General features: G+C 35.4%; 2 protein-coding genes across 3 annotated transcripts; one reads left to right on the forward strand and one right to left on the reverse strand.

The window, feature by feature from the left end:
• Positions 1-364: 364 nt before the first annotated feature.
• LOC136782659 (uncharacterized) lies at positions 365-4381 on the reverse strand. The gene is made up of 12 exons (XM_066742255.1): positions 4237-4381; positions 3680-3861; positions 3449-3589; positions 3176-3246; positions 2987-3107; positions 2407-2604; positions 2112-2323; positions 1881-2034; positions 1671-1819; positions 1382-1595; positions 1123-1316; positions 365-961 (listed from the first exon to the last, which is right to left on the reverse strand). The coding sequence occupies exons 1-12, from the start codon at positions 4379-4381 to the stop codon at positions 871-873; spliced, it is 1872 nt and encodes a 623-aa protein (XP_066598352.1). The 3' UTR covers positions 365-870.
• A 1480-nt stretch (positions 4382-5861) lies between these two features.
• Positions 5862-14015, forward strand: LOC136782586 (sialin-like). 2 transcript variants are annotated; one of them, XM_066742103.1, is made up of 12 exons: positions 5862-6337; positions 8950-9033; positions 9105-9163; positions 9250-9455; positions 9739-9972; positions 10047-10131; positions 11342-11565; positions 11666-11815; positions 11890-12022; positions 12112-12267; positions 12347-12432; positions 12507-14015. In XM_066742103.1, exons 2-12 carry the CDS (start codon positions 9017-9019, stop codon positions 12729-12731), a joined length of 1575 nt encoding a protein of 524 aa, XP_066598200.1. In that variant the 5' UTR covers positions 5862-6337; positions 8950-9016; the 3' UTR covers positions 12732-14015. The 2 variants fall into 2 exon arrangements, with proteins under 2 accessions (XP_066598200.1, XP_066598199.1); XM_066742102.1 differs by lacking the exon at positions 5862-6337 and adding an exon at positions 8128-8386.
• The last annotated feature ends 240 nt before the right edge of the window (positions 14016-14255 follow it).

The raw sequence follows: 14255 nt of genomic DNA on the forward strand, positions 1-14255 counted from the left end.
CAGCTTATTTACTTAATACCTAATAGTTTCTACCACTCGTTATTCGATTTCACATCTCAGTTCTTTTCCGGAATAGATAGCTGCTCTTTTCTCTTGCAGATATTTAAAAATCTTGTTAACTTTTAATTTTTAAACAAATATTCCGTATTAGAGGATACGTTAAGGTCATTGTTGAAAGACGACGCGCAACATAATTTTTTGGAGCAGCGACTCTTGGAATGATAAATATGCAATGAAACATAATACTATTATTTTATTTGCTTGAAAAGTTTAACAGTCTCTTTGTTTGAATATGTATACTATATTTTCGCGTAGTTTCCGTCTCTTTGTATTTGCACAATTATTGCAAGTCAAGATGTTTTCTCGGAGGATTTTTATAGCAAGTTAGCCTTGATCGTGGATGTAACGAACAACCGCTACTGAACAAAGAAGTAATTGAAAGTTATCCAAAATCTATAAATAGAAGAGATGTTTTCTTCTTATGTTTACTTTTGCGAAAAAAACGCGGCGCTCGCTGGAGGAAGCTTGTATCGTCAAACAAACATCTATATACCGACTGCTGAATCTCTTCACTTACCGATGACTGGTAAAAAAAAAATAATGATGCCGACCGAAGGTATTACAGCTAACAGAAAAAATGTTATCGAAGCAGAAAAGTTTGCTCAGTTATTGATTATTTCATTGGTGAAGGTTACAGTATAATTTGACATTGTAGATAGTCAAGTGTAAAAGACAAACTGGTAACATTAATAAAGAGACATGGCGTTCCACAGTTTCCCCTTTAATTTTTACGAAAATCTAAAATAAACGGCGTTTACAAAAAAATTAAGAAACCAGCTCATGCGAGACCTCTTGACCCCCTTGCGTACGTCAGTCATTTACCAAGTGAAGAACACTATCCGTCGTAATGCCACTCTCTCTCAATGTAATTTCAAGCTGATCCAATCGCTTTGGTGAATAGCTACAACAATTATTGAATCAATATCAAGTGTTATATAGATAGTACAATAGTAACCTTATGGTATACACGGTACAACTATATATAAATACATATATAGCAGTAGACCAAAAAGCAACATTGTATAACGAATTAACCGCAGTAAGAAAGAAGAAAAGCTATACCCATTTATTACAATTTTATATCCCTTGTTCAGAGATTTGGACATGGCATTGTCCAGTAATTTGTACAGCCTCGATACCATTTCGTTTGCTGATACATGTACAAGGTATATAATGCCCCCGTTCAAGGATCTCACTTTAAGACGTAGCTCGCTGGCGTCTCCTGTTGGCTCGTTAATTTGATGCAGCAGCGGTGGCTAAAGAGGTTCGATGCAAATTTATTAATTACCAATTGACTGCGGTGATTAAGATAATTTATTACCGTAGCTTTTCTCGCTGGAGTTGTTGATCTCGAGGCATGAAGCTGGCTATCGCTGTCGTTCCCTTCGAAAGATTTAATGTTTTTCAGCGTATTAATGTTGCTCCCGGAAGAAAGAGTATTCAACGAAAAGCGTCTTGTTGATAAGCTGGTGGATCTTGAGCGTGACCTAGTCTTGTCTTTGTCAATTTCCAGTCGACTGTAAATCAAATCAAAGCTTTCCCTAGGGTTTTCACAAATAGTTTCGCGCCTTCTGCCACGTAAAATTTGCGCATCGAAATCCGAAAATTACCAGGGAGAGCTTTTGGTCGAGGATCTGTCCATCGAGCTGTGGTAGCTTCTTCTTCTGCTACTCGGGAACTTCATAGTGTTGATGCTCGGTTTCACGTAAGACTCGCCAAGCAGAAGATCGTAGTCGGTGGACTTCACCACCGAATCTCGCTGTTTTGCAAATAAATTAAGGAATTTTATTATCCAGAAACATTCTTGTCCAATAATTTACCTTTTCCTTCCGACTACTCAGTGCCAGCTCGGCATTAATGTGGGACTGCAAATGAACATCCGAACAAACATTATTGTGCGACGCCAAGATTTGTGATCGCAGTGAAACTATATCCAGTTGAGGTGCTTCGTTCGAAGTTTTAGATTTCAGTGACCTGACAAAGTATACTTTGCGTATAATTTACAATCAATAATGAAGAAGCGGCATCGTGCTATATCTACGAGAATTGACCTTGCGGAAAATTGCAGTGACATTGGGGAAGCTTCGCTGCTGAAGAAGTTTTGCCTGATGGTGTGACTCGAGCTCTCCGTACGTTGCAACGTCGTTGATCCATCGACGCTGGATATGGATTTTTTATCAACCAACTGTTTACCCAATCTATAGCCATGTCCGGGAAAATCAATGCCATATTCCAAATACGTCTGCTTCCTGTGATCCTCGATCTTCCAATTGTCAAATTAATTTCACAATCAGGACGTACCTTAATGAGCTGTTTCATATGTATACTCGCGATTAGAATGCAAACCTTGAAAGGTACTCCGTTCGGATGTGCTGCTTGCAATTCAGATGGAAAATATCCGTCCAGGATGTCTTGAATGAACGATCTAATTGACGGGTCGTTGTAAGAACGTAGATGACCATTTTGCACCACTATCCCATTTTTATAGAATTTCACACTTATGCAGGCGGAAGTCTTATACGTAAAGGGATTGATAAAGAGTATCTTTAAAGCGACAAATTTATAACAACTTTTATTCGGAGTGATTAGTCGCGTAAAAATAATGATCAATAAAATTCGTCATCGCCTTATTGGAATGCATTAACGTTGCGTGCATTTTAGTGACACGAAGAATCGTGAGAGTCCTATATAGCAACAGTAGCGTTGCAGCGATAAATGCAGTGGAGAATACCAAGCAATTAACGATAAATAGTGTTAATGAAAGATCCGGAGGAATAATTAGTTTGCCAGCGTTATATACGTGTATACATATAGTATAATAATGCATTGTAACGCAGGCGATGATTTCTCTGTGATAAATGCTCCAAGTGATGATTCACGATATACTGTATAAATAATAAAGTTACTTTGATCGAAGATCTACTACCTTAAAACTCGCTCCATTACCCTTTTCATTTCGTTGAATTTTCACTTCACCCTTTCCAGCAGCCAGATTCAGTTGATCGATATTCGCCTTGATCTGGTCGTAGCAGCTTTCGATATAATTGCTGTAAATTTTATTGGTAATTATAGCAAGTAAATTAATATTTCCTCCCATACCACATATTCCAATTACCAATTCTTTTCAGAATTATCAGCGTCTTTGTTTTCTCCTACCCAGACTAAGCCATAGTCGGCTAGAAATTTCTGAAAAATCGTCAATTGCGATAATTGCTAAATGCTGTAGACACGCGTGAGATTTGCATCAGTGCAACAAGGATCTATCGAGATTTCGTCTTTAACGTCTCTTGTTCTTTGTTTTTTTAATTATTTTTCATTTTTTTATATAAGCAAGGGTACTGCCTGTAAGAATAATTACAGTATTGCAAATCTAGGCTTGGATTCCAACCTCCATTCCGTAGATTTTATGCTCCAGCGTGAGACATCGTTTATAAAGATACTCGGAGTTCTCGATTTGATTGCGTCGCTGCTGCTGCTCTTTCTTACGCAGCAGCTCTTGGTTCTTGCTCTTAAACTCCCATTCCTTGACCTGCTCCAAGATGTTTTTTATGGAATATTATAGAAGAAAAAATGGATCAGTGATTAATTATCCACACAGTCAGGACAATTTCAGTCAAACCTTCTGTTTCAGACGAGTCACCTCCTGTTCCTTAGCTTGCAACCGTTCTTCGGTCTTGATGGCAGCCGATTGCGTCTTTTGCAGTTGAGACTCCGCCGCGTGGAGTTGCTTGGTCAGGACACTGATTAATTCGCTTTCTGAAACGATGATTTTATTTCTAACGCCACCTCCATAATTATACGCTAGAAACAATAATCGCATAAAGTCTAATTAAAAGCGTATTTTCTATCAATTTGCCTATACTTAGGTAACTATATGCGCATCAGCGTACGCGCGTTATGGTACAAAAAAAACAGTGTTACATAGTCTACTCTTGAAACGAATGTCACTTCAATGACGAGTCTCTCGTACTCTCATTAGTGGTACGTCGGATGAAAAGTTCCTAAGTACAGATATTATAACGAATGGTTCATGATTCGTTTGATGAGTAATCGTAAACACACGTACATGTTCTTTTAATGAAAATCGGTGTACAATGGAATTCTTAAGCGATTACGAAAAGGAAAATGTGTATCGCATAGATATAAAAATTATTAGAAATATCTTTCATTTGGTACCTTCCTCTATTGCTGTATTTGATGTGTAGTTTGAAGGTATTGGTCTGTCATAACGTTTGGTAGAATTTGTCCATAATTTTCTTCCCGTCGGATTTCCATTTGATATCTGGAATATAAAGAATAGCACTTGGTAATGCCAGCGCATTGTTATCCCTACAGTCCGCGTTATCCTATTTTGACACGGTGGATGCAATTATTATTATTATTAAATGTCCAGTTTTGCAGCAATTTGTCAAAGAGGAAACTAATGAAAAGTGTTATTAGATCCTGCTAGTAGGTCAAAAGGTCATCTTTCACGCGGGTCATTGACAAAATTCTACAAAAAATTATCCTGCTCTAGGAGTGAGATTTCCATTTACGAGTACCGTTTTATCTATTTTTAGTACATTTTCATTGTCCATTGAGAGGCAACTTGTTCCGATAACTTCGGCCACATTTTTCAGTGTTTGCGAGGAAGGTGAAGGTAGCTTCCTTAACCTGTAAAACACACGTGAATTGGTTGAAAAGGTACGCTTAGCAATATACTTAATTGCAGTGAGCTGCATAGATAAATTAATGAATGCCTAATGTGATATTTCTCGATAATCTAGGTTGATTGAATAGTCGTATAATTAAAATCGTGCCGAAGCACCAAAAAATGTCTTATCATACAAATTAATGATATGTTCCTAGATTTTTTTAACTGGCATTTCAATGTAAATTTTTTTTTAATTTGAAAACTGAATCATAGTACTTGTGAACGCTGTTGTCCGATGATACCGATGGTAACTTGTTTGAACTTTTTTTATGCGAATGACGGGAACTGTTTTGCTGACTCATTACAAAAATATGGGTATTGATAAAATAGTTGGACTACATCAATCTTCAGAAATTTTCTAAAATTGATCGAAATGATTGGTTGGATTTTTGAATATTGCATTTGAAATATGTTAAACTTGGGAGAATCGATCATGATGGAAAACAAAATAATGACTGTCTGCAATCGATTTAACAATCGATATCATTATTTTTATTTGAATTTAAGAGACTATCAAAGCCTTACGAAATGTTTTTCAGGCAATTAATAAATGCAATATGAAGCAACTGAAAATGATTAAAACGGTAAAAGCAAATGTAAGATAATTGTAGAATTTCATTGACCTTGATCCATATATTACGAATCACAGTGAACGACTTAAACTTCAGAAAAAATGTCACGATACTTTATTGAATTTCATTGATGATGAATCAATTTTAAAAATATACATCGAAGTATTTAATCCAAAACAGTTTTACAGAAATTTTTATAGTTGAATAAATAGTGGAATATTTTTACAGGTATGACGGATAACGAGGTTACAACGACGTATAGAGTGCTGTTAGATCAATAATAACAATAAATGAAGGATAAAAGCACTTCTGATTCACTCGTAATCTCCTGAAAGAATCTAAACAGTCTATTTTACCCTTAGCACATTTGAAAATTACTTTCCAGCTTTTCCTTCTCTAATAATAAATCAACCATAATCGAGCCGCATTTTTCGAGTGGATAAGGGTCCAAGGGCCCAGTATAGCTACAGCACTGCAGGCTTGTCGGCCTACAGTGTCTCTCAATCGATCCGTGGTGCGTTGGTCACGTGACAATTGTACGGACGGACGGGCGCAGTGACGACACACCAACGACCAAACCAACACTCTTACTCTTACTACACCAGTCTGAGCGGCATATAGCAAACGGTGCACACGTTTTTTTCTCGTGTATCGGTCTCTCCGTGCGAAAGAAACGCTAAATACAGGCTGTACGATCCGAACGGTTATCCTCGAGGAATTGTGGTAATCGTAACAGGGCTGAGGGGAGATTACCTTCCGCACATAGCATCTCGTTACTACAGAATTTCAAAGCCCAGTTCGACTCGATTGTAATACGTGTATCGGCAAGCGTCCATGCCCATCATTCTCGAATCCCTCGAAAGTCCCATGCCATGTGGTCCACGAATGTTCGAGAGATGGCAATGTTGCTTTGAACGTTGATAGCCACGTGTGTCATCAACCGGTAAACATGTCACGCAAGAGGACCAGCAGGATCTTTCAAGTTTTTACCAAATGCAGAAAGTCCGTGAAGGTGAGACAGTGTCAAGGTCAAATTGCATTGGTCAAGCACGCTCTTGAATCGATTCGATGACCAGCCTTCTATGTGCATCGAGAACAAAATACGAGAAACTCAATAAAACCGGGGTGAGACGATTGTTCGTCAGCGAGCTCTCTCCTCGGTCGCTCATATTTTTACCCCGTATAAGAGCTCGGTCCTCGTCTTGCACGAGATTGAGGTTAGAATATCACTGGCTATGCCAACTGTGTCCCGCGGTACACCACGTCTGTGCTTCGCTCGATGCATTTCCTGCCGGAGAAAGCTCGGAGACTTCCTAAAAAAGAATAATTTTATCACTGTGACGTAATATTCTGTTGGGCTCGTTTATAAGTTTTATGTATGGAGCATTTATGCCGACGAAAAATGTGTAGGATTTATTTTCAGAATACGACGAATCAAACAAGATCATAACTATATTATTACATATATCGTTCTTCCGAATTTCCGTTTCAACGTAAATCCTATAGTTTTGCATAATTCGTAGGTACACTTTAAAATGTAAATAATTATTGCATAAGTATGTCGATGTATAGGAACATGTGTTTTCGAGTCCTATAATCTAATTGATAGCGAAGACTTTGGAATAAAGAATTCCACGATTAATACGCAAGTTTATTATCTCTATAGTTTCTTGCATTCGTCGTTTAACGAATTCTGGTATAATTTTTCGTTAATTTTCTTATTATCTTTTCTATACGAACGAAGCGAGCATTATCAGAGCATTTTTTATTAAATCGTTATTTAAATGTCACCATGATCACTATAATTATACCAAATAGCTCATTTAGGATAACGGAGTATTACTTAACAAGGGAAGCGCGTAAGCACGGTCTGTAAGTTGGGACACATTACGAGAATTAGTATTTTGTCACGCGCTTTAATATACATTGAACAGACTAGAAAGATCATCTCTCATTGAATTGTCTCGTGATACGCTTTTATTAAAAGGAAAGAAGGGTCAACTACGAAATAATTAACCCGGTGTCATTAACCAATAAACTTTGTCACAAGACGCTTAAGCTTTAAAGAGTAGAAAGTCACAATTATTAAATTCTCTTTAGTGCGCAAAGCGCTCATACTCGGCTCGGCGAGAAATATAAATGTGGATGAAGCGCTGTAGTTTCTACTTCATAAACAAATATTTCTGGATGATATTACAAATCACCATATTCTAAGGTGTAAGTTATTTGCAGTTTCAGTAAATCACAGGTATTGCGCAAGTTCTTGCAAAATTGTCCGGCGAATAACTTCATTAACATACAAAATCTGTCAAATTGTTTTAAACCTAAGCAATTATTATCGAAATTGTTTTAATCAAGGAAAAATTTATAATATAAAAGAATACTTATTTCAAATTATTATATATATATACAGTATATAGAATTTGTGCAGGAAAACTTGGCAGGAGATTCTAGTAAGATATTCTGCGGAGTTATGTAAATTTGTCAAATAAATATGAAGTAGATGTCAATGTTAGGTTTTTGACATAGGTAAGGTCAATGATAAGCATTGAGCAAATGACGTTTATCCTTTAAAAATGTGAAATGAGTAATGCAGTGTATTTTGAATTGCGCAGCCTTGCAATCTGCAATTATTATTTCATTAAAGGAGACTAGATTTACGGTATAATCGCCGGTATTCTTCTGTGCCTTTAACTTTGATCGTCGAGCTTCCTTATGTTCTATCGGAAATAGGTAGTGGTGGCAGATGGTGGGGCTTAAAAGATTGTTGATGTATTGTGACCCGGCCACAGCCGGCTGACTTTCAGTACGGCGGTTCTACCCATTCGTGATGTAGCTCCTTTGCTGTAAGCCTCGTGTATCAGTCAACCTTTTCAGTTTTAACGCGTGTCTCTTCGATTTCACTTACATTGATACAAAATTGCTTCGATTTTTAACACCTGAGCAAAGTTCTGAAATATCCCTGAAGAGCTTCATTCTTGTGTGTTACTTGTTTTATGTATCGAAGTTGTCAAATGGAAAAATTTAATTAATAACAGCACATAATTGCATACGACTGAGGGTAATTTTTTCTATTGTTTTAATAAAGATATTTATTTAAGGTAAAATTTGGTTTATTGTAATATAATGTTTATAGTATGTGTATATAAATTGTTTTAAAAGAGTTTTAATTGTAAATTAATAATTCATTAGGTATAGATTTTAAATTAATAGGACGAGACCATTAAACGTTCTCTTATGTCTTTGGTTGTACTGAAGTATCGAACATTAGTGGTTTTTTGCAGTAATTATTTAAAACTAATTGAGACAACAAAATGACCAGTGTTGTCAAATACGACTTACTGTACGTTATAAACTTCGTTTTTCATGTATTTTGTCGAAATGACCTTTCTTGAATAATCAAGTAAGCAGGGAGCTTGAAGAACGTCGTTTATTAGTTTCGTGTTGGAATTTCATTGTGCGTCGTGAGTCGTGGAATTTTTATCGAGGGGCATGCATTTTCTGGGAAGTTCATATTGATTTATCATTTATGATATATAGATATATTAAATTATCCAGTTAGGTCAATCAAATTACTCTTTGCATCAACCGTTTGTTTATTTCGTCCTCTTCGTTTGCTTTCAGACTCCAAGGTAATCTTTATCAAATCGGTTGTGCGGTTGTTTCAATTGGACACTGGACAATCATAGAAATGGAGGACCCAGAAAGGTAATTTAAATCAATAAAAATACAAAGACAGAAAAAAAATAGTAAAATTAATTGATTAACAAATTTTATAGATATGAGGATCCAGCTTTTTATCGGGAGCGCCCCGTTTACGATATACGGAGATTAGGAGGTGAAGACCTATTCCATTACTATCAGCATTATAAAATGATTACCTAAATAATTTTACTTCCTAATGACAAGGTATTTAAATTACAGACTTAGTTCCTGCGAGAATGGCTTTATATTTGCTATCATTTTCGGGTTTCCTGGTATCATTCATGATGCGAACTGACATTAATATTGCTATGGTCGCCATGGCGAAGCCTGTGTTAGCTGATAAAAATGAAACAGTTCAAGTAACGTCGCAGTGTTACGCAATGCCAAACGATTCGTTAAATAACTCGACCATCGCAAATCCCGAGGTAAGATTCAATGCAAATTATAATCTATCATGTCGATGATTTTTTTAGTGGTAGGAGAAGAGCATGCTACAGAAATGATCTAAAGTATAATCATTAAAATATTTGTCCATTCCTCCTTTTGAACCATCAGACACTGCTATCATATATTATTACACAAAGACCTATAGTCATTGCATTGGAGCCACACTACAGTGAAAACCCCTGTAGTTCGTTATCAGATTAGATAATAACGTGTTTCATTTTACCCGCAGAGAGATAATTCATTGATAATAAATTATTTCAGGAGGGTGAATTTGAATGGAGCTCGGCTACTCAATACTACATTCTGGGATCCTTTTATTGGTGCTACATCTTGTCTCAAGTCGTCGGTGGAGTTTTAACGCAGTATTTCGGTACGAAAACTGTGTTCGGCGGCTCACAGCTTGTCACGGCGATTTGTAGTCTGTTAATGCCAACTGCTGCTGAGACGCACTATGGTGCCATGATTGCATTGAGAAGCGTACAAGGCATCGCTAGTGTAAGCTTAAATTATTCATGTACGTTTGCAATGGTGGAAAAGGCATTAGAAATGAATGGTTGATTTGAATTTAGGGTCTCACGTGGCCTGCCATGTACGCCATTGTTGGACACTGGATTCCTCCTGTCGAAAGATCAAGATTCATGTCGTCGTTTCAAGGTAAGTAAAAACGTCAAAATTGTTGCAGGCAGTAGTTCGTGCTACAGTGAAACTTCGATACATTCGAACCGCCTGCAGTATAACAACAAATCGTTCTTAAAATTCTGTTGCATGGTGTATACTCCATGCGTGCTCTTGACAGACAAAAACAGACTAGAGCTTCCTTTCAGTTATACCTAGATACTTCGTTATACTAACACACATTTTTTGCAGGAAATATAAAAATAAGAAACTATTGACCATTGATTATCCCTCTTTTTTTCAGTAAATATTCAAGTACAGCTCAAGAAATAATATCTCTTTGTTTTCTAATTGTGCATTCGCAGCGAAATCTACAGTTTATTCATAATAATCTTTCAATTGGTTTAGATCCACGTGGTTGAATTCGCCGGATCGAGGGGTATACTCAACAGCGACCGCTCAACAGCATGAGAAAGGCCGAGTATACTTCCAGCTGGTAGAATCAGCCAGGCTCGGCATAATATGATCTATATACTTACTAAGTTTATTTATAAAGTTTATCATATGAGTTTTATATTTCTCAATATTCTATCAAATACCGTATGTCATGATATGCTTACAATCATTTTTCATGCCCATGTCCATCTATTTTTTCAAACGAAAATCATTTTGTCTTTTAGTCAACTTTAAAGCTGCAATAATCTTAACTCAAGCATACTTCTTTACCTTTATCACTCAAATCATTAATTAATTACTCATGGACGGACAACAGAAAATATTTAATCAAACAATCATAACGCCTTTTATTGTATTTTTATTACTTCTCAATACACACCAACACTATCGCATGGGGAACATTTAATGCACGTGGTTATTAAAAAAAAAAAAAAAAAAAAACCATAATATATTAATTTCTTACACAGAAAATTCTAATACTCACGGCAGGTATCACCTATCACGTATCATTTTGCAGGAAATATGATTATAAAATCTTATCTTGTTTGCAGGTATAGAAGTTTCATTGTCCCACTAAACAGTTTCATCTTTTATCGTCTTCATCCATTTGTACTAAGTCTCTACTTAAATCGCTTTACAGGATGAAAGAAAATTATCGCCATGCACGGACGAGCGATTGCAACAAATGAATAATACACTATCCAAGATGAAGACATTCAACAATCGTCATGTTTCAACTACCTACCGGGTCGTGGGGTGAGCAACACCTAACATCTAGATTATCTATATTCAGGGTTCAGCTTTGGCATTGGGATCACCTACCCACTCTGTGGTTTCATTATCGCCCACTGGGGATGGAGGGTAGTCTTCTATACAACAGGCAGTATCGGTGTTATCTGGTGCGTTATATGGTATTTCTTCGCCTTCGATACGCCTGCCGCACATCCAAGAATATCCCAGCAGGAACTACGCTATATTCAGGGAAGCATAGGAAATCAAGTGCTAGGAGCAGAACAGGTAGTTATTCGTGCAATTATAAAACTAATGAAAAATATATTCATATCAATCATCAAATTAATTCTTATAATTTTAAGCTAACAGCCAATTGTTTTTCTAGAATATGCCTACGCCTTGGAAGTCCATACTGACGTCATTTCCAGCTTGGGCTATCGCCATAACAACATTTGGAAGGATATGGGTACATTATGTGTTCATCATTCCCGGACCTATGTATATGAAGACTGTTCTTGGCTTCAGCATCCAAGCTGTAAATATACATTCCTCTTAACATGGAAAAATCGTTAAATCATGCTAATCAACCCTTTTTTTCTTTATTTTTAGAATGGAGTTTTATCTGGTGCTCCGTTTATTTGTAGTTACTTAAGCTCAGTTTTATTTTGTTACGTAGCAGACGTTTTGGTGAAGCGTCAAATTTTATCTCTTACAAACGTCCGAAAACTATTTACAGCACTGTGTAAGCACTTATCTAATTTAACAACTATTAACTGCATTGTTTACTGTAGGATGTGTCAAGTCATTTTAATATTATTATTTATTTTTTAGCGCAAGTGGTTCCTGGTGTTATGGTATTACTGATAGGATACTTAGGGTGTAATATTGTATTGGTGCTAATAGTATGGTTCGTAGCAGTAACACTGATAACTGCTGCTTATGCAGGTGCGATGGCTAACATTGTAGATATAGCTCCAAATTTAGCAGGTTGGTAACATATTCATTTATTCTTGAGAAAACGGTATACTACCACAAATATATACTAATAATTAACAAAAAAATATAGGTCCAGTATTGGCATTTGCACAAACCATTCACATGACAGCTAGTTTCTTATCCCCCATAGCAGCTGGACTGCTTACGGAGAATAGCGTAAGTATCTAATTTATTTGATTCTTTTAAGAGAAACGATGTACAAGTTACTCAATAACTCCCTAATATTTTAGCAATCCCTGGACGCGTGGAGAAACGTTTTTGGTGTTACGACTGCCGTAGCTTGCAGTACCTATATTGTATATCAAATTTTCGGCACAGCTGATATTCAGCCATGGAACTATCCAGATCAAAAGTACCCACAACTGAACGAGGAAGATTCCCGACCATTGAAAGAATCGCCAAAAAAAAATGGAACTATAATTCCCAGTCAATTGACTGATACTAACAATACGTAACGAAAGCGGTAAACAATTAACTATGCATTATTGGCATTAGGGATTAGAATATCACAGCAATTATCTAAAAATGTACCCTGATAACTTAAGGAAAGTGTACTCATTAAATTCTCAGTAGAGTACTTCGCTATGAGTGCGATTATTTTTTATAACGTTCAATTATCCGGAGTACTATATTTATTGTGAATTGTGCATAGAGTAAAGGAATTATAGAAAATCAGGGTATTTTAGTACAGTATACTGAAATTATAAGAAAGTATTTTTATGGAATGGTTATCTCAGGAATGACGTACATTATATAATATAAGCTTCTCCTTCAGATTATTTTTTCAGAGCTATTATAATGTAAAAGCACAAATAATCACAAAGGAAGAATATTCTTTTGTCAACTTACTACACGTATTCTCTGTGATCGGATCTTATTCTTTTATGTTCGTTATATTCAGCTACTATCATAGATTTAAAGACATCTTTATAAATATAGTGTCAAGTGACATAGAGTTTTCTATCTTTAGAAGTGCAAATTTGTATCATTTATATATATATATATATATACTATATTATACATATTCATTATATCTTGATTACTGCTGATAACACTGATTCATTCGCTTTCAAACTTTCCAGTGATATATGTCCAAAATCATATTTTTCATTAAATTGTATACAGAAAGACTAATTAAAAAAACTGTTTCTAAATAAAAAATTGCCACTGTGTGCCTTATCGAAGGTACATCAATAGATTGATAATATTGCTAATATAAGTAAAGATCAAAAACATTTTAATGCACACACGAATGTTTGATCACACAGTTTTCTGTAAATTTAATACAATATTTATTTATATACTATAAAATAGCGGTTAAACGTTCTAGTACTTAGATTTATGAGATGATGTAAGGTGTGTTTTGCAAAATCTATATACTATCTCGTAAAAGCAAAATAGGTTAATTGTTTTCCTAATACGTCTACATCCAATGGGTGTAAATATTAATATACTGTTTGTATATGGTATATATATATTTGCGTCTTCTTGCAAGCATTGCAGCAATTACTATTTTTTATATAATGATCATCAATACAACCGATAAGTTTTTTCCTTCTGTCGAACAGTACTCAGCAGCCAGGTACTGAAATAATTGATAAAAAGACAATATCATAAACCATTATTTACCAAACGTATTATCACTGCTTTATGATATCTCAACAAATTACTCTAATAAAATCGACTAAATAAGGCAATTCCAGATTGTATTAAAATATTAATAAATGCTTTATATTGTACTTTGAAAATCTTAAATAATTATTTAAATTGAAATATATAAATATATTATTATACTCCAATGTTTATTTTAATGGAAATAAAAATAACTAATTTCATACAAATTAACAAATGATTTTTAAAAGTAAATTTTCTTTTTCTATGCGACAGATTAAGCGATAGCAAATACAAACGTCCTCATTTGCACGATAAGAAATGACTCTTTCCCTATTTTGTGAAATTTAAATGCATATACACCGTTC

Source organism: Prorops nasuta, unplaced genomic scaffold (genome assembly GCF_024137725.1).
Source record: "Prorops nasuta isolate Cenicafe-Biocafe unplaced genomic scaffold, Cenicafe_Pnas_1.2 PNAS00027, whole genome shotgun sequence".
Classification (NCBI taxonomy): Eukaryota; Metazoa; Arthropoda; class Insecta; order Hymenoptera; family Bethylidae; genus Prorops; species Prorops nasuta.